We start from the raw sequence: 21,458 nt of genomic DNA, 5'->3' as shown, positions 1-21,458 counted from the left end.
GGCTTTACTAGCTAGATTGACAATTAAGGGGGTTTCTGAGCAGTTTACACAACACAACCCCGCTATGTGTCTCCCCCAATGTTGAAACAAAACCTACGCCCTCGACACATGTCATTCTCATTAGGGGCTGAGCCAACGTAAAGTGGCCCTTTTCCTTCAAAGATGCGCAGTGTAGAAGTTGGTGCAATTTGAACACGTAAAATATTAATAACTTTGAATAAACGAGCCGTAGCGCTCTGTGCAGCAGTGGGGGCGGAGCTTCAGGGCTCTACGGACTGAGTCGAGCATGTCGTTAATAGCTGACCTTTACAGGCCGCGGCTCGTTGATTGCATTTCACTTTTGCTGCTGGATGGGATGGATACACTAACGTTACAACTGAACTCCCCCCGACAATGCTGCAAGCAGGAATAACGGAGTACACAGTTTTTGTAATATACTGCTTACAGGCACACAGACAGACAGACAGACAGGGGGAAGGAAACGTAACAGCTAATGTATCACTCTGTCGGTATAAGTATTGATACTATCACAAATAAATCTGATCCATCATTTATAGGTAACAAAAAACATACAAATATATCTCTGAAATGTAAAAAAAAAAAAGCATTTTACCTGTGGTCATCATGATGTAGATAAAATAAACAACAACAACTCACTGCGTAAAAGTGACAACAGACAGGAACAGGGTTCACACCTGCTTTCTTTCTGGACTTGGAGTTATTGTTGTTCATCATCATCTTCTTGGCCTTTTTAATACGTTGGTATCTCAGTGCCTCAATCCTCTCAGACCCCGAAAGGGCACGCGGCGCACCTCGATGTTTTCTGGATAAAGAGCAGAGAGAGAGGGGAAAACGGGTAACTCCAGGCCAAACAGAAGTCAGTGGACTGACTGTGTTTCTGCACTACGGAGTGCAAGAGAACCAAACAAACCCACACAATCTCAAAACAGCACTGCTCGTGCTAAGCAAGAAGTGCAGCACATTGCCAAAGGATCAATATGAGACACCGAAAGAGCTGTACTCTGAAATCCAGCAGAAGTTTTTGTTTGTTTTTTTGTCATAAATTCTCCTATTACCAAAACCTTGTACATCATCTGGATTTATTAACAGTTATGTTAAGTTAATGATGATTATGTTTCACAAAATACGTTAATAAATCCAGATGGTAAATTGTGCACCTTGAAATTTCATTGCCTTTCAGGGACATCTAAGTAGTTTTGCTCAAATTGATCCAAACAATCTTCATCCAATGGAAAGCAAAGTATCACATCACCTCTGGAACCATCTATTTCTCGCACGGTGCAGATTAGAACAGTAACAATATTTGAGAAGATACAACATTTAAACAGACTTGCACTGTTGGTTTCAGAGGAAAAAATCTCCCAAAAATAGAAGAAAAGAATATTTTGAACCAAATTCAAGACTTTTAAATTGATGATATGTTTGCAGATTGTCTCTAAAATGAATCTATCCCACTCTGAAAATAACAGATGCAAATGTTTCCTTGGTGTCGGGTGTATATTTTTCAGCTGCTCATGACTGCACAGACCTCCCTCCCATTCATAGAGGTACTTATAACTTGGCAGCCCACAGATTTTCTGCCACAAACACACACTTGGCTCTCTCAAGGCACAGAAAACAATTAGCATTTACAGCGAGGTGCATCTTTCCCACCGTGGCTGCAGAGAGAAACCGAAGGTCGTTAGTAGAGGGGGGAGAATCACAGCTGAGCAACAAAGCATCATATATATATGTATTCATAGACATGGATACTGTCTACAATGGGCTTCACCATGCTGACAGGGGGAGAGATGGCGGGAGGGGAAAATGACTACTCGGGAACAGTCACATAATGAAAAATAAGCCAAAGAAAAGCGAAGCACTAGGACAACAAATGTAACAAGAATTTATCCATAAAATTGTTTTTCTTTTTTTTTTTTTAAACGAAGGAGCAATATTTAGCGATGGCATGCATGGCAGATTGCACATGGAACACGACTTTAAAGGGGAATACATTCAAAAGCACTTGGGCCATTCACTCACACATAAGGGGGTCCTCAAGCCCCCTGTGTGCCCCCCCCACCCCCCACTCTGCAAGCCCTTGGCAAAATATTTGTTCCTTAGGATAAATAGAAGTGCCTAAGCTGTTTTAGCAGGACTTCACATGGTAGAGTGAACTGTTCTGCAGTCCAAACTTACAAGTGCACATTACAGTAGATGGTTTGATTCGTGCTCTATACAGATGCTTTATATGGGGGGGGTTAAGGCCATGTGTCCACCAGGAATCTGCTTTTAGTTATTTGGTACTAGAGATGGTTGCAGGAAGTGCCGGTCATGGCTCCTGCTATCGCTCTGTTGCTGTTCAAAACCTGCTCAGAATCTGTAGTCCAGGAGCCCTGATCAAAAAGGTGGCAAAGTCTAGTAATGGTTTTTGTAATCATCCATGTGTGTGGGACATATTCTGATATGATAACATTTGCAGAGTAGCAGCTTAGTTGCAAAAATACAGGATAATAAGGAATACCATTAGTCCTTAGGCCAGACCAGATATCACTTTAAAGGTCCCATAGTGTAAAAAGTGAGATTTTCATGTCTTTTATATTATAAATCAGGTTTAAGTGCTATATAAATACTGTTAAACTATCAAAACGCTCAATATACGGAGAAATACACTCAGCCCGTATTCAGAAATTGTGCGTTTGAAACAAGCCGTCAGGATTTCTGTCCATTTGTGATGTCACAAATATACAATATATAGATCATTACACGGTTTTAAACATAAACATTCTAATTGTGTCCCAGTTTATTTCCTGTTGAAATGTATGTGAATGACATCAGCTGACAGGAAGTAAATATGGACCCAAACTGTTGCCTAGCAACGCAATTCCGTTGAAATGCACTAAAACGGAGCGTTTCAGACAGAGCGTGAATACAGGTATATTCAGGCAGACGGTTGCTGCTCATTTGGAAAGGTTATCATGTGTTCATTTTACTTCTGTTAGTGTAACAAAGAAAATGGCACCATTTGCAACCTCGAGCGGTACCGATATCTGGTCCGGCCTGAGGACTATTTGGGCATTTTTGACAAAAGCTACGACATTTTTTAAGTTTTTGAAACAGGTGCCTTGAGAACTTTACACATGCTAAGCTTTCATCACTGCCAGGAACATGCAACAGCTGTGAACGACGGCTCCCAGTGGACACACAGCTTGAGTTGACGTCATAATGCGAAATCTTACAAAAATATTTATTGGAGATCGGGGTCCAAAATATTTTCAGTTCATAAAATACAAGCGTTTGTAAAAAATATAAAAGGCAGAATGTGTCACGCTTGAGGAGAATGCTAAGAGCATTTTAGAAAGTGATCATCCGACAATAAAGAATGTCTATGTGAACATCCACACAGACCACCCTTTAATAAATACACAGTATGCCGCAACTTGTCATAATCTACATAGTACAGAAAGACACCAAGATTAATTGGTGATCATACCTGCTGAGAAATCAGCATTACCTGGATGTAACTCCAGTTCTATGACTATGTACTGTATGTGGCCGTGATATGAACTTGGCTATCGGTACAGCACTTTTTATTATTAGCATTATTCTTTGCTGGTTTGTGGCCAGGGGTCGAGGGGTGGATGAGATTGTTCCTCAAAACCCCGACTAGGCTCATCTTCAGACTGAGAGGGAGGAGAGAGCCAGGATCACCTGGAGCAGCTGGTTGTATGTTTAACATCTTACTGGATGTTAGACTAGTGTGTTGGAGGAATGGCATGTTGAGAAGTGCTCACCAGTCATGCTCGTTGACCATCAAATAGCTCAACCAAAGGTGCCTGTGTCTGGCCTACTGTACACAGATCTCTCTCACAGTTGATAGTAAAGACCAGAGACATCCTGAGGAGAAGAAGTGTGATAATCCTTGACAATCTCCTCGTCAATCAGTTTGGTCTTGTAGTGGTGAGGGCATGAGCGCCGGAAGTAGGCCAATGGCCGCTTGGCCCCCTCACTTCACCACTTTTTTTTTAAGGTTGCAAATCACTGTATCCCCGCAAATGCCCCCATATTGCAACATGGTTAAAAAAAAGACATTTCAATCATTCCCGTCCGCCCGATGTGTGTCTAGACTGGAGGGTGTCAGAAGTATTTTTTACTCTACAGATACGCTGTCATTTTAATCTGGTCAGCAGCTCTCTGCATGGCTCCATCTCAGCTGTGTGTCACCTAACCGCAACCTGAACTGAAGCGTTTGTTTACGCTTCACGTCAATTTTTTTGACAATACACTCGTAAATGCGAGGTTTATAACATTGACTATCTCGTTACAATGGCACCTGACAGTGGGGGGGATATATTAGACAGCAAGTGAACATTTTGAACTTTGAACTTTTTGTTGGAAGCAGAAGAAATAGGCCAGCATAAGGATGTGAGGGACTTTGACAAGGGCCACATTGTGATGGCTAGACGACTGGGTCAGAGAATCTCCAGAACTGCATCTCTTGTGGGATGTTCCCGGACTGCAGTGGTCAGGACCTACCAAAAATGGTCCAAGGAAGGAAAACCGGTGAACCAGCGGCGGGGTCAGACCCGAGGCTCATTGATGCATGTGGGGAGCGAAGGCTGGCCCGTGTTGCCGATCCAATAGAAGAGCTACTGGAGCTCAAACTGCTGAAAAGTTAATACTGGTTCCGACAGAAAGGTGTCAGAACACACGGTGCATCGCAGTTTGTTGCATATGGAGCTGCGTAGCCGCAGACCGGTCAGGGTGCCCATGATGACCCGTGTCCACCAACCAAAAGCGCCTACAATGGGCATGAGAACTGGACCACTGAGCAATGGAAGACGGTGGCCCAGTCTGATGAATCACGTCAAGTGATCAATCACTGATGAATCATGATGGCTTCCTGAGAAAGATGGCCGATGGAAGAGATGGCTCACCACGAAGGTACTAAGAGGGAAGAAGGCACTGACCGTATTCTTGACATGTGCAATTCTTTTGTTCGATTCCCGTGCCTTGACCATGCATTCGGTAGCAAAAGGCATTGCCACGAGATAAGCAGTTAGCAATGCATTCCTTCTTTCTTGGCGTAGTGAAAGAGAGAGATGGGAGTGGAGAAGAAGGAGTAGGTCTCATCCGTGATGATATCTTGACGTTGGATTGCTGAAGAGTTCTTTCTTTCGCATTGATTCAAGGTAAACACCAATCTTCCTCCTCAATTACGGCGTACTACTAGAGTACATTGGTCTGTCTCAGGGTGTCGAGTCGGGGGATAATTAGGGTAAATTATTAGAGAAGTCAGTCGAGGGCTGAGCTCGTAGAAAATACCATCAATCTACAGTCCACTTTCAAAACTTTAGCAAACGATAGGAGACCTTTTTAGAGGCTTGCATCTGTATTGACAATCATTTGACTTTTGGTTGATGTCAAACTTATGACATATAGGACACAACTTAAGTGTGGTTTTATATCCCTAGACTAAAGGTGTAGATATGAAAATCTCGTAACCATTCAATTGGAGTGTAGTCCAGTTTGGCCACGCACAGATGGGTTCTTTGGCTTTTGCACCAAATACTATACTGAAATGTGTTATATACCAATGTGACTTTTGATTAACTAAATTTCAGAATAGTGAAGTAACCAATAGAGACTTATATTTGAATTGGTTTGAGGCTGATAAGAGTACTATTGTCTTACCTATGTGTAGACCATTTAGCTGTGAATGTGGTCAGTTAGCAAACCACTCAAGCATGAAATCATGTCGGTGATACGTCTCTGACCTAATCTGTTAGCTAACAGATGGCATATGCATATCAGAATGCATAATGTACTGAAGACTGCAGAACTTAAAAATGCATAGCCACTTTAAGAAAAAAAGAAAAAAAGGAAAGAACTGAAAAGAACTACACATGTTGACTGAAGGAAGGAACAAATCAAACAAAGACTCAGCGTCTTGTATTCCCCTTTAAAGGACGAGGTGATCAAAAAAGTCCCACCTGCTAACCCCCCCCTTTCAGACATGGATCCAACCCTTACCTATTGCGGTGTAGAGGACCTGGTCACAACAACGCTGCCCAGATAGCTGAGATCAATCAAAAACAAAGCAGGTAAGACTCCAGGAGCCATCATGAACCACCACACTGCCCCTAATTCATAATGATGGAGACATTGCAGTACATGAGAAGCGGACAGGCCCTGTGACACACTTTGCCCAACAACCTTTCCTTGGTAGTCAGACCCGGGGGTGTCCTGGGTGCAATTAAAGGGGTTGGGGAGAGGAGGGTTACAGAAAGGGGAAGGGGAAGTAGGGTAGGAAGAAATCTGAGAGGTTGGAAGGGAAGGGAGAATTGGTCATGCAGTCAGGTTACTAAGGCCGAGGATGGGCCGCAGGGCCTGCCAAGGGTAACTCTTCTTAAAGCATCCTCTGCATGATAAAGGCAGCTTCAAAGGCTTGGAGCTAGATATAATATTGGGTGTTTGCTTTGTCTTGGGAATCAATTGGATGAATATTATGGGATTCCTCCTGTTAGGTGAAAGCAGGGTAATGCATGATACAGATGAAAAAACAGGGATCCTGTGGTGATGTCTGCATATTCCAACTCTTTTAGGGGCTTGTGCCAAGCAAATCACACAGTGTCCTGGCAATAGTGTTTATCATCCGGGTGGACTCTAGCCCCAAAAGGTCTGAAATATTATCTGTGAAGCAAATGCTTTTTCTTGTCAATTCAACAAATAATTTCTTTGGGTATCACTGGAAAATGCAATGTTTTTTTCAAGGTGATAATTTTGGAACAATGCTTCACAGAGTCAATGGATGAACACCTCTAACTCGATGTCTGACATGAAAAGCAGCGTTGACCGAATTGAAATTAAACTGAACTTCCAGAGCTCATCAAATGAATCATCGCTACCAAATGGTTTCCTTCACCCAAAACAATTTTCATTTTTGTGTTAACAAATGAAAAACAACTAAACTCATTTTTCACCGAGATGATTTAAAAATGGATGGATATTAGACAACACTTCAGTAACCAAGATGTCAGAGCAACTTCACACATCCAAGCATTATGGGTTGGAGCAGATGACTCAAATGGTATCCCTCTCTGCATGCCTAATGCACCTACCCTGAAGCTGACAACTGGGGTGGTGAGTCAGATGGAAGGATCCCCTCCTCAGTCCTCCTCTGAGATGGCATCTGCCCAAATAGGTTGCTGCTTTCCATGGGGGGTGACGGGGACTGGGAAGCTGGGTAGCTGGTTGCAGACGTGGCAAAGGCCATGTGGGAACGGTAGCTGGGACTTGCTCTCCTGCTACCCTGGCCTTGGGCAGGCGAGGAGGAGGGGGAAGATCTCCTTGAGAAGCTGGCTGCGGAAGGAGGGAGGAGGGTAATCTCAGACATCTCTGGGGGTATATGAGGCTGGACAAAGCTGGGACGCGGCCTGGGACGTACTACAATCTCTGGGGAGCCCTCATGAGAACTGAAGGGGCTTTGGGTGAGGGGTGAGAGTCGGGAGGGCTGGAGAACCACCTGATGGATGCCAGGATCCATCCTTCGAGCCTGTCTGGGACTGAAACGAGGGGTGGTTTCAAACCATCGTGTGTCCAAGCTACTGAATGTGCTGGGGACAATATGGGCCATCGGATCGGTGTAAGGCAAACCCGGCACACCCATACCATGGCTCGTATGTCTTAACTGCCCTAAATGTGCCTCTTGCATAGCGAAATGCTTGGCTGGGGAGCCACGAGGCCTGGCCTTGCTGGGAGACTTGCGGCTCTTTGGGGCCTCCAGTGGCAGGACAGCTGGGTAAGTAGGCATTGGAAGGGAGGAGGGCTGGAAAGCACTAAGGGGAAGAACATGAGGTGGAGGAGGATAGGGGGAGTCGTGGCGGAGGTGCAAAGGATGATGGGGCGGAAAAATGAACTGGGGCCCCTCCAGACTCGCGAAGGTGAAATCCAATCCCTGCCAAATCTCCGGTGAACGGGAGGAAGAGGTGAGAGTCAGAGGAAGTGGGAAACCAGGGACAGCATATTGTGGGTAATCAGCGTCCCCCATTTCTTCAGGAATCATGGGGTGACCAAAAGGACCTTCAGCTAGGTATGGAGGGGAGGACATGACAGAGCTGAGTGGGCTTGTATCAGGCATGTAAAAAGGAGGTGGGGGATCATGATCCCCGGGGTGGCCTAGATAGCCATAGAAAGCTCTGTGGTGGAGAGAACCTCGGATCTGCCCCGAGGCCTGGAGCCGACTGCTCTCCATGATGGTCATACCTTCGAAGGGCCTCTGGAAACGAGGGCTGTAGGCTGGAGGTTGCATGTAGGATTCCTGACTGGAGATGGGAGAGATCTGGTGAGGCCGAAGCGGGGCCATAATTGGGGGCAGAGGCCTGGGATCGTCGTTCTCTTCGTCTGACTGACGGAATTCAGGATAGAGGTCTGATTCTTCCACAAAGGGGAAGCCCTCAATTCGCCGGGGCTTAACAGACATTTCTGCATCATTGGGATCCATAACAAAGCGTCCATCCGGGCCTCGGCTGATGAGTTCAATGGGTGTCGTTGCTTCAGCATCGTGCTTGGAGATGCTGTGTTTCTTGCTCGTTATTGCTCTTTTGGTCTTCTTGTATAGAGACAATTCCTCCCTCTTCCCTGGACTTGAAGGTGGTTTCTTCCCACGCTGGTCATGACTATCTTCAGATGATTCTGACGGGGATGCCTTTGAACGAACGCTCTCTGGGCTCACCTTTCCTGAAGATGACCTATAGAAAAAAAAAATACAGAAGAAGTGAAATATTCAAAAAGGCCAGTACTCTGTGCAAAGCTTCACTGATGGTACTGAAAATGAATCCAGCTACAATAAAACAGAACGTTTTACAAACTCATAGGCTTCATCTTAATCATTTTACAAATGTACTGTATACATCTTGCTTTGTAGAAATAAAGTATGTGCTTTACTTTGCTGATTATTGATTGCTGTTTGATGATTATGGGTTTGCTGTAGAGTACTGTGCAGTGTAGCATTGAAAGAGTATTGTGAGTCATGTCGGGGTTACTTACGGAGTTTCCATGCTTTTTCTGAGGTGGGTTATGGAGAGAGGGGGGTCTGGAAGACGGGATAAAGACAGTCAGTTTTAAGTGTATATATAAGTATATATACATATGCATGTTTTAAGTATGTTTGAATGATAATTACTATGGAGTTGTCTGTCTCTCTTTTCAGAAATACTCAAATAAAGGAGTTAACGATGAGTAAAAAATAGAGGCAGTGTAAATGCACACAGGGTCAACAGAAGGAGGCGAATTAACTGTTTTAACATTAAGTGATGAATTTAATTTTCAAGCAGTCCTCAAAGTCCCCACAACTCATATTTATAATGGGGAAATATGTCTTTTTGGTATTCATGATAAACAACACTGATCCAAGACATTTATATAAAAGGTTTATAAAAACTTGATTCCACAAAAGACGACATCAGCGTTGCTGCTGTTGATCCTGGAGCAGCGTTTCAAACCGAGAAACAGTTAAATGCAAAAGACGCTTTAACAAAACCATAAAATAGAACAAATGACTATAACTAACCATGGCTGCTTTCTGAAGTGTTATTTGGCTTACATTTGAAGTCAAACAATTAAATTGATGGTTCTTGTTTGCAGTTCACGTACATGAATCAGTTAAATACAAGTTGGGTATAGTGTGGTAGATGTGTCACAGTTAAAGGGACTATTTGTAACTTTCAGAAATGCTTCTTAACAGCGACACCTGTGGCCGTGAAATCACCGAAAGTTAGCGTCGGGCTCGTGCTTGTGCTTGCTCTAAATGGACATGAACGAGCATCGCTCAAAACAGTGAGGCGACACACGTCAGCTAAAAGCACAATATCACTCTATATTTCAGCTGCTTGGCAGTAATGTTAGCTGACCAGACGAAGGTCTCTCCATGAATCAATGCTGATACTGTGTTTGCTTCTCCTGCCTCAGCGCAGGCTTCAGCAGCGGAGCTCCCCAGCGAGAAACTCGTCTCCCTCCGCCCGCAGCCGGAGAGAGCAGGAAGACACCGGCAACCGGTCGGTAACTAGACGGTAACGTTTCTCTCTGCGGAGCCCCGTTACTTCCTGAGACACGGGAAACCTCTGTTGGTCTGGAGGAGCTGCAGCATTTATTTCTGCACAAACGTCCACTGTACATTCACTAGATATTCTCAGAGCTAAACTAACTCTTCTGCAGTGTGGTGTAGGGATTCTACTTAATAGGTTTTGGTTATTAGCAAATTAATTAATAAATAATAATAGAATTATTAATATTAATAAAGATGATCAATAAACATCAATAATAAACGGGGCACCACCCTGGAATCAGGGACCAATGACCAAAACGTTAATATAGTCTCATTATATATGCTAAACTATCAATTTGGAACGTTGATTAATAATTAAATTAATAACTATAACCAAAATAGATAGTAAAGGTTGAAGGATATCGGAGTTCTTGACATAGCAGAGGTTGGCATTATTCACTCTTGTGCAACATTAAAGAGACCAGCATGTATATTCCACAAACATTTATTTACAAGATAATAAAGGTTCAAACACAATATTAATCTAACTAAATAACTAAACTAAACAAAGATTTAAGATTATCTGAAGCTGTATGTTTATGTTTAACTAATTCACAGTTTATGTATGTGATCTTAATGTGTGTTAGATATGCAGTGGGTTAGAAAAGATGGTTAGTTTGCATGCAAGACCTTGTCTATGTGAAGCATAAACTAAACACATCAGATATGGCGAATCCACCTACCCAAATATCAAATACAGATAAATCACCAAAGTCAAACTCAATGAATAACATTAAACATATTAATACAGGTATATTCTAGAAATCAAAGTTTAATTGTCTTGCTCAGCCATGTGCGATTGCTAATGCTAAGGCCCAGTACGTTACCGATGGAAGAACAGGGTTTGTAATTCCATGTGTTGAAGTTGTGGTTCCAAATCAAAGAGGTCGTCTTTGCAGTTAGTTTGGTGCTAACTTCTTTGCGGTTGCTGCTTGAAGTTAGCTGGTGAAAAGGACAGGCACTCGCGTCTTCTGCCTTTTGGTTCCTTGTGTTGAAATGGCTGTTTCCTAACAGACCATGGAATCACAGAGCAGAGCTGCTTTGCAGGGTTGGAGCGCAGCAGCTCACCTCTCGCGTGTCAGGGGAGATGAGCAGATGAGTAGAAAGAGCTGTGGCTCACCTCCAGCAGCTGGTCAGCTTGGGTGAGGAGGTGAAGAGAAAGAGAGAGAACAAAGAAATTCCTCTGGTTTTGTTCTCAGTGATTTTCACACCTAGGTGTGAATGTTAGAGTGGCCAATGGAGAGTGAGCTTGGTCCACGGCCAATGGTAGCATACCTCTCAAGGACTCTGGGAGACAGTTCACTGTGTCTGCCACCAGAAATGGCAGGTCCCTACAGTGGAGTGAGCGCGCGTTCACGTCTAGAGGTGGAGCGAGTACGCGAGAAGGCGCGCGCTGTCAAAGTGAAGGCGAGCAGGCAGAGGAGACGAGACAGCGGCCACACGCGAGCGCGCATATGCGAGCGCGCATGTGTGCCGACCCGCTACATTTATACGCTTAGAAAGTTACAAACAGTCCCTTTAAGTTTTACATAATACATCTTTTGATTAATAATAGCTATACATAAATGTATGGAAACCCAGAGAAGCAAGTGAGGAAAAAAACATTTTGTGTTCCATTTTCTAAGTCTGATCTAGATTGTTTTCTCTTCTGTGTATATGACTTAAAGGGACTATTTGTAACTTTGTACGCGCATAAATGTAGCGGGCCGCTGCCTCTCCAACTCTGCCTGCCTGCCTTCGCTCAGAGAGCGCGCGCGTTCTCAGCTCGCTCCACCTCTAGACGTGAACGCGCGCTCACTACACACTGCAGAAGAGTTAGTTTAGCTCTGAGAATATCTAGTGAATGTACAGTGGACGTTTCTGCAGAAATAAATGCTGCAGCTCCTCCAGACCAACAGAGGTTTCCCGTGTCTTGTGAAGTGACGGAGCTCCTTAGCTAGTAACGTTACCCTCTCGTTACCGACCGGGTGCCGGTGTCTCCTCTGCTCTCCCCGGCTGCGGGAAGAGAGAGCAGGGAGACACGCTGCAGAGCCCCGCTGCTTCAGCCTGCACTAAGGCAGGAAAAGCCAACTCTAGGATCAGATCTAAATCATGTTCATGGAGAGACCTTTGTCTGGTCAGCTAACATTACTGCCAAGCAGCTGAAATATAGAGTGATATTGTGGTTTTAGCTGACGTGTGTCGCCTCACTGTTTTGAGTGATGCTCGTTCAGGTATATTGAGAGCGAGCAAGCGCGAGCCCGACGCTGACTTTCGTTGATTTCACGGCCACAGGTGTCGCTGTTAAGAAGCATTTCTGAAAGTTACAAATAGTCCCTTTAAGAACAAGTTTAATTTTTCTGTGTTTGTTGTTGTAATACTCATTCCAGCCACAAGAGGCTGTATTGAATCACTACTCCATGTCATAAATCAACCCTGTCTCCTACAAAATGACGTTCCCATACAACTAATCTGTATTCTCAATTAGGTTTCGATCACGGTCACACTTGAATAAACTTCTATTTGATGAAGTCTACTGTGGGAACATGTTGGCCGGCTTCGTGAAGATGAATCGTATAAAGATATAAACGGCTCATTCTAAGCCGACAAAAATACAATTATTATTTTCAGGTGATTTAAGATGATCCCGTTAAATGCTACACACTGCTCCTTTAATGTATTCAGTACAACATGAAAGAATCTTCTCATCTTATTCTTTGTGATATTTTAAAAGTTCCCTAAAAATTGATGACATTGATGATATTAATGACGAGGACTTTCCCCCCCTCACCTCTTTTCCTCTTAAGTTTCCTCCTGCGCTGCTTGTTGACAAAGAAGGCAGCAATCGTGCTGAACAGGACAGCTGCCGCCAGGAAACAGATGGTGGCCACGATGCCGGCCACTAAGGGCCGTGCCAGTCCACGGTCCTCCACCATATCTGGAGGAGGGAAGAAGTCTGTGGGGTGAGGAGGAAAGTTAGTCAGGGATGTAAAGCTGGTTGAAGTCACGGTGTAGAAGCAAAATGAAAAGGATGTAAGAAAAAAAAGAGGGACATGACAGTTTGCAGTTGGACGTGTGCAGGCACAGATGTGGCCGACCCAGAGGTGCAGGAAACGACAGACTAATGGAAGAGGCAAGCAAACGGAATAAAGAAACTTTACTTTGCTCGCTAAGCTTCTGATATAAGTTAATGCTAAAGTCAACATTCATTTTCTGGCTCTGAAAGACAGGGTGATATTTACTATGAGATTACCGTGCAGATGTGAGTCCACTGAAAGAGAGCACACTGTCCCCTGCAAGAACACACTGTGCTCTGATCAGCCCGCTATTTAACTAGGTGAGAAACTGAATCAGGATGTTCTAATGTGTTTTGGGGCGTATGCATATGAGCTCCTTTGCTTGTTGCCACCCTCCACAACAACAACAAAACAAAAAGACGTAGTGTAGCAACCCATAACGTAATAACTGCACATAATGTAATAACTTAAATGTAATAACTTATTACATTATGAGAATGTTATTACATTATAAAGAGAGTACTCTCCTTCGTCTTCTTAAAGCATAGGAACCCTCTAGTTTTACATGACACAAGTGTTTCCTTTGCCTCAAGAAGACAAATGATTGCATTGTGTGCTGAATTTATTAAAACTTTTTAATTTTATAATGTAATAATGTTCTCATAATGTAATAACTTATTACATTGTGAACAAAACTGTGTTTACACCTGTGTGTGTGTGTGTGTGTGTGTGTGTATATGAAGAGCAGGAGCCTTTGATCATCACATTGCATAGCTCTCCACCTTCACCAGTAGGGGGCAGCAGAGTACCTCCAGAGATCCTAAGAGCAAATCCTGTCTATAAATGCTCCCAACAGCTGCTCTTACCAAGTGATGTGTACCCAGTGACCTCTGCAGAGGAGTGACATCACAATTTGAGGGGTTTTCAAAACACACTTCCAGTATTTGCGACGGAGAAAAGACAGGCTTTGATAAATCTTCTTCTTTTTTTTAGCACAAAGTGGCCCGCACAACCCGAGGAAGACAGGCAAAACGATGATGTCATATTTTTTCAGGGTGGTACAAAGGAGCGTGCATGTAAAGAGAGCTTAAATTTAATAGTGCTGAGTGGGCAAAAATGTAAAGTTGGGAGTTGCTGCGTGTGCATTACATCGACAGCCCCTCCTCAGCTCAGAAGTGTTCAGATTGCCCGAGGTTAGAGATGTAGGTTACTGCCGGATGTTGCTGGGTTGGATCCCAGCATTGACAAGAAAAGCTCCTCTGAATTCGAGGCGGTATGCAGCGTTTCAAGATTGTGTTATAGAGGACCAAACTATAATGCATTATGTGATGTAATGGCTCACCTGTGCTGGACACTCCTACTATGTTGCTAGGCTCGCTGATCATGTCATCCATGACGGCCATGACGCGGAACTCGTACCACGCCTCCTAGGAGCGGGGGAACAGAGACGTATAAGTTCAGAAGGTTAAGTCATGTCTGGTGTCAGAAAGGCAAATAATGCATTAAAATATGACTATAAGTTACAGAGATTCAGTCAGTGTCTTGCTCAAGGACACTTCAGCAGGGTGCAACACCTACTTTACTTTACTGTCGGTGTAACACTAAGAAACCATCTGATAAATATGCTGTGTTGTCATCTCAAACGTTTCCCACACTGTCAGGCAAAGAGAATTTTGATTGTAAAGAAATGTGTCATTACCAAACATCACACCACCACTTATATATGCAGACATACAGTATAATGCACTTAAGGTATGTGCGGCGAGGGAATTGTATGAGCTAGGTGCATCGTGCGTGTGGTGAGCTGGAGAGGAGTGTATGTGGGTGTTTGCTGTGCAATGGAGGAAGAGATAAAAGCATCTGCATGGAGCTGACGGTAGTTAGATTAAAGAAAGAAGCTCATGGCAGGAGAATTAGCCAACATGCACAAAGATGTGAAATGCTGTAAAAGAAGTATTGTGTCCGAACTCACAAATCAGTTCTTTGCTGTAGTAAATTTCAACGTCCTCTAAAAAAGCATATTGTATTCATAATTCATATCGATGCAGTGTATTACAACGTTTCTAACTTCATTCAGTTCTCTCTTCTCGCTCAGCTGCAGACCTGCAGGAGTAAACAGCATGTGTTGTGTTCTGCACGTTAGACACAACATAATAAGAGTAAGAACCAGAAATGGCACAAAGTAAAAAACCCTCAGAGATGGTTAGAAAGTGAGCAGAGTCAGCATGTGCACACCTGCATTGTTACTATGACAACCAAGGTGGATATGTGCAGCACATTACCATACGCATGAAGAGTCTGATCTGGGTAATCGAGAGCATTAACTGCACAAGTTGAAAAACAAATCAACTTCACCTGCGCTCTGAACATATACACCAATCAGCCATAACATTATAGGTCAGCACGGGCACCCTGACCGGTCTGCGGCTACGCAGCCCCATACGCAACAAACTGCGATGCACTGTGTGTTCTGACACCTTTCTATTGGAACCAGCATTAACATTTTCAGCCATTTGAACTACAGGATCGGACATTCTATTGGATCGGACAACACGGGCCAGCCTTCGCTCCCCACGTGCATCAATGAGCCTCGGGTCTGACCCTGTCGCCGGTTCACCGGATTTCCTTCTTTGGACCACTTTTGGTAGGTCCTGACCACTGCAGACCGGGAACATCCAACAAGAGCTGCAGTTCTGGAGATGCTCTGACCCAGTCGTCTAGCCAGCACTATCTGGCCCTTGTCAAAGTCGCTCACATCCTTACGCTTGCTTGCTTCCAACACAAAGTTCAAAGTTCAAAATGTTCATTTGCTGCATAATATATCCGACCCACTGCCAGGTGCCATGGTAACGAGATAATCAATGTTATTCACGTCACCTGTCAGCGGTCTTAATGTTACGGCTGATCGGTGTATGTAGCCTCAGTGTTGAGTCTTACTCATGTATTAGATAAAGTTGTTTTTTTTCTACACTGTGAAACAGAGCAGATCTTACTGTTATTTTTTGTTTTCGCACCTTCAGTAACAGTTTAGGAAAGGGAGCCAAATCTGAACGGCTTGTTGAATCACATGTTTTCTGATCTAAGCAGCCCTGGTTCGTCTTATTTCACACGCTGTAAATCCGAATTCGCTCACTCCACTTAAAATTTTGAGTACATTACACCCAAAATAATTGTGTCACATGTTTCTAAAATGCTTGATATGATAGTCTAACACATAATAATAGTATTTTTCCTGTCTACAGTAGTGTATTCAGTGGTGTATACCTTTGACTCTGTAAATGGAAAGGCATATTTAAGCCTCTACTACGTCCCAGACATCTCTTTAGCCTGGAACTGGCAGATGTAGGTCTTATGTCTTAAGTCCACAGTCCGTGTCCTCTCTTTTACCTGTATGAGATCCCGGGCGAGCAAGTCCGTCTCCCCGGCAGGAATGCTGTCATCCAAGACCTCCCATCGCTCCCCCAGGCGAAACTCCATGACATAATGCTGGACAGGTGCTGTATGATTGGCAGGCGGGATCCAGGTGAGCAGGACTCCCTGCTGCGTGCGATTGGCTGTGAGGCACCGTGGTGGGGTAAGCAGCACCAATGGTTCAGGGGTACTTATAGGAAATACTGAAAGAGCACATTAGGGTTGAGAATGTCTGTGAGTGCCTCGGTTCAGTGAGCATTTCTACCAGCATGACACCAATGAATCAGCCCCCCCTTTACACTTTGACTGTGACTGGGTGGCATCGCCGACACATGCATACAATTAACACTTCATCTCTGAATCCTTGCATCCTTTAGAATCATTTCATAAACATTTCATCTTGCTAGCTCGTCTTGCTTTTCTTTTGCTTCAATAAAAAGAACTAAGCTTGAATAAATGTGTTGTTATATCTGACTTGCAAATGAATGAGGCTTTTAAAGGAGAGAAAGACAACAAGCAACCCCTGCAGGCTAAATGCTTTGGCTGACACAGAAGGTGAAGAAGCATGAATAGTTATCCCAATTTACAGCACGTCACTTATCTTTAAGTAATAATCTGTGACAGCTTCATTTATACTTATTAAATGTCCCTTTCCTCAGTGCTGTGAGGATCATTCCTGTATCATGCATAATGATTCACAGCCTAGTTTAAGCTGTTACATTGTGGTTCAGATAATCTGTTTTTATCTACGATACAACATAACGGGGCATTGTCAGAGAAAGTTGTTGCAAAAGTTTGAACAATTGATTGACTACCTGTCAACGACAAATTTACTCTGCTGTCGTTCATGAATATTAATTCTGTAAGCAGCAAGAATAATACAACTTGACTATCTTAATATCTGGTTAATGGATTCTTAAGATGCCAAAGAAGGTTTTGTGGAAGAAAAAACAAGGAGTAGGCTGTGTCCTTTTACTGTTAAAGGTCCCATATCATGCTCATTTTCAGGTTCATACTTGTATTTTGTGTTTCTACTAGAACATGTTTACATGCTGTAATGTTAAAAAAACCCTTTTATTTTCCTCATACGGTCTGCCTGAATATACCTGTATTCACCCTCTGTCTGAAACGCTCCGTTTTAGTGCAATTCAACAGAATTGCGTTGCTAGGCAACAGTTTGGGTCCATATTTACTTCCTGTCAGCTGATGTTGTTCACATACACTGCAACAGGAAATAAACTGGGACACATTTAGAATGTTTACGTTTAAAACCGTGTAATGACCTATATAATTGTATATTTGTGACATCACAAATGGACAGAAATCCTGACGGCTTGTTTCAAACACACAACTTCTGAATACGGGCTGTGTGTATTTCTTTGTATATTGAGTGTTTTGATAGTTTAACAGTATTTATAAAGCACCTGCTTTATAATATGAAAGACATGACAATCTCACTTTATAATTATATCAACCTTTCAATAGTTCTTCAACATCATTCTTTAAGTTTTCATTTGGCACAAAAACACTTAAGATATGAAAAAGATGCAGAAATAGAAAAGATTCTGAATGTTTTGTTTCAAGTAACGAGCTTTCTGCTCATTCTACCTGCACGCCTGTCAAAGCCGTTTTATTCTTGGATCCCTTTGTCGCAGTCGAGCAGCAGTGAGTATACTCACCTAGTGTGTTCACAGTGACAACCTCGCTGAAAGGTCCTGTGCCAAGCTTGTTTTGGGCCAGGATGCTGAACTGGTACGTCGTCTCTGGCTCCAAGCCGGGAACCACCATCCAGTCGTGGCCTCCAGGCACGGGCATGGAAAGCCAGTCATGTGGACCTAAACGCTCCCTCTTCAGCCTGCACAGGAGTCACCATGAGAGGAGGTGGGTGGACAGACAGACAGGAAAGATGAGGTAAAAGTCTACTTCCTGTTTATGATATATGGTAGTCTATACAAAGATACAATCTAAAGTAAAGTCTTAAAGGGGACATATGGAACCTTCCAACCCACAAACTGTGAAATAAAACTCAGTCTCTTTTTTGTGGTTTGCCTGGATCAGAAAACAACGAGCCATTCAGATTCGTCTTCCCTTCCTACAGTATATCACTTGCAGGCTCATTGGAAGCCCACAGCTTGAGATCTACCTTTGCAAAGGTGCACCATATTTTTCTCACAAGCCAATCAGAGCAGACTGGACTTTTTCGGGAGGGGGGCATTAAGAGACAGAGGTTGAAAGCTATAGAGTATGAACCTAAAACTGAGCAGGATATGTCCCCTTTAAGTCTTTTCTCAGCATCGTTATTATCACACAGTTTTGCACATTACAGTGTAACGTAATGCAACATCAACAGTTATAGTCTCATCATTACCTTGCGTATTTCCATAATCAAATATTTATTTCATGATTTTTTTTCCCCACTTCAATCACAACATGACTTTCACTTGATGGTAATAAGGCCATGCTGCGCTCAGCTTTGCGGTTTGCTCTTTGCCCATGCCACACATTCAGCGTTGACTGCATCTGAGCACTAGATAAAGCAGAAAACGAAGGTTACGATACCGTAACCCTAGTTCTATAAGCAAAGGCGGAGCCCTCGCCGGGACTCTATGTGTAATACTACTCCTCCAATCACACGCATGAGTTGGCCCACTGAGATCTGCATAAATATATAATATAATAATAAATATAATAATATATAACCGAATATGTGCGTCAGGCATGTCCACTGGTTGTTGCCGGCTGACCCCCCCTGCAGAAACCGCTTCAGGAGAGGGTGAACAAAGACCGTTCTGTCGCCAAAACCCTCGTGGCAGAATGAAATGGCTGCTGCATACACTTTAATAGTGGCATGATACAGTCCTCTATCCATCAGACACTGTAAAAAGGAAAGAACAGACCCAACTGCAAAGGACAGGGGATCTAGCCTTCTTTCTTTGCACCAGCGTTGGAACCCTAAACACTTTGCCTTGTAGCAGGCAGAGGTGGATCCTGTACAACCTGTACAGACGATCCAACCCTCCTCAGCCTGTCCCTCTCAGAAGCCAAGCCTGGAGAGGATGGCCCCGTGTGGGCATCACGCCTATTGCCCCCCGCCTCCTGAGACAGAGTCCACCAGAATTGGGGGACAGTCCGGGGCTGGGTCGCCAAATGAGTCAATTCTGCGTACCATGGCGCCGAGAAATGACTGCAGCTGCTGAACGCACTCGAGACGCATTGAGGACACACTGAGATTGGATCTTTCAGACCACAGTCAGAGGTGGCCTGGGCCACATATGGCCACATTCTTTTAGCAGTTTGTACGCAAATGTGTCCTGGACCACATTAAGGACCGCCTACTCATATGATGTCCCGCTGGGATCCGCGGGGATCCGCGGGGTCTCTGCGCTCCTCATGTGAATAGACAGGCAGACGCGAGTGCTTGTCTGCATGGAAACGGCTTCTGTGCTCTACTGTATCCTGCTGGTACAACTGTATTTTATTAAAATATATATCGTATCTATAGGCTACACATCTACAGACTATCAGACTAGGCACGGGAAGTGCATTATTATCAGCTGACACCAGCTCTCTCTCATCCCCGGCTTTATGAAGCTCTGTACCAGGGGAAGTGAGATCGGATCACATGTGGAGATGAATTGAAAGGGTGTGAACAGACGTACTTAAAGCTGTCCATTTGTGATCTGATCACTCAGGACGCATGTTAATGCCAGTTCCTGAACAGGGCCTAACCAAATGTCTGGAGTTCTTGCAGCTACACAGACTGACCGAGGAGCCAAGCAGCAGGGAACCCCCGTAGCCACACCTCCTCTGGTTCAAAGAGAAGCAGAGCTTCCTCAAAGCTATAAGGGGAGCTCTTGACCCACCTCCAGTCTGCTATGTTGGAAGAAAAACTGAAATTAATGGAATTGGAGGAAATCCGGAGACAACAGGAAGAGGAATGTAAGCTGAGAATTTCTACAGAGAACTAGATAACTAAATGTGTGAGGCCACAAGAGAAGCAGGTTGAGGAGGCCACACTAGTATCTATCCTTTATAGATCTACTTTAGTTACACACCCATCAGCCAAAATGCAGATGGCTCTCTTGTAGACCTGGGTTAAAACAGAATACTTCATACTCCTTCAGGAAGATGAAATACTGTATTTATTTAGACACTTTGATATGTATTAACCCCTTGCATCCCAAACCAGATGAAGATCAACCATAGAGTTCATTTCTTTTTTACTACACCTAAATTTTACACAGTAAAGTGTGATTAAGATCAAGTCATTAAAAAAAAAGAAGAAACATTTCAACCCAGGCCTTTTCCCTAGTCAAGCAAAGCAGCAGCAGCAGCAGCGGCGGCGGCAGCAGCGGCGGCAGCAGCGGCGGCAGCAGCGGCGGCAGCAGCAGCAGCAGGTAGGGAAACGTTGGGTCATGTTCAGTTTAGTTGCAACTGCGTTTTCCTCCAAGAAAAATCCAAGATTAGAGATGAAAACTCACTCACACTGGATCGCCGTGTATTTCCATCTCTACGTTTTCACAACTGTTTTGAACACAACCCTGGAAAAAGACATTTTCAGAAACAACAGAGGAACATATTGGAAGAAGAAAGAAGCAGGAAGCAAAGCATGCTGGGATGACTCACACATGGCCATACCAGACTGAGAATGTCTGCTGGAAGCCTCCACCGTAGGCCACCTCCCAGGACACATTGGCCCAGGTGGCGGATGGCGCCACATGGATGCTGGTGGGGGCGTGGGGGCTTGTGCCTGCAGGGAGGGAAAGACGTGAGAAAGGTGGTGTTACTGAGTAGCCTTGCTGTGATACAGAACATTCATTTCATTTCACTTGTCAAATAGATTAACTGTGAGCTGGAAATATTTTAGGTTGCATGAATAATGTAACCTCCACAATGAGTTGTTACCTGTCAAATGTAAATAATGTAAGTAAAAGTGCAAAGAATAA

At 43.9% G+C, this 21,458-nt stretch overlaps 1 protein-coding gene across 3 annotated transcripts in view; it reads right to left on the bottom strand.

The window, feature by feature from the left end:
• Positions 1–21,458, bottom strand: part of igsf9bb (immunoglobulin superfamily, member 9Bb) — an 83,204-nt gene that overhangs the window by 11,237 nt on the left and 50,509 nt on the right. The window contains exons 12-20 of one of the 3 annotated variants that reach the window (XM_074610652.1): positions 21,139–21,262; positions 18,192–18,367; positions 16,489–16,715; positions 14,444–14,528; positions 12,876–13,040; positions 9,049–9,094; positions 7,122–8,750; positions 6,034–6,079; positions 692–823 (exon numbers count right to left, since the gene is read on the bottom strand). In XM_074610652.1, coding sequence (XP_074466753.1) covers positions 6,034–6,079; positions 7,122–8,750; positions 9,049–9,094; positions 12,876–13,040; positions 14,444–14,528; positions 16,489–16,715; positions 18,192–18,367; positions 21,139–21,262 — 2,498 coding nt within the window. In that variant the 3' untranslated portion in view covers positions 692–823. Of the gene's footprint in view, positions 1–691; positions 824–6,033; positions 6,080–7,121; positions 8,751–9,048; positions 9,095–12,875; positions 13,041–14,443; positions 14,529–16,488; positions 16,716–18,191; positions 18,368–21,138; positions 21,263–21,458 lie in introns of those variants that run through there. The other 2 variants (XM_074610650.1, XM_074610651.1) reach the window with 2 other exon arrangements.

Source organism: Sebastes fasciatus, chromosome 16 (assembly GCF_043250625.1).
Source record: "Sebastes fasciatus isolate fSebFas1 chromosome 16, fSebFas1.pri, whole genome shotgun sequence".
Classification (NCBI taxonomy): Eukaryota; Metazoa; Chordata; class Actinopteri; order Perciformes; family Sebastidae; genus Sebastes; species Sebastes fasciatus.
Note: the sequence above shows the minus strand (reverse complement) of the source record. Positions and strands in the feature narration are given on the sequence as shown.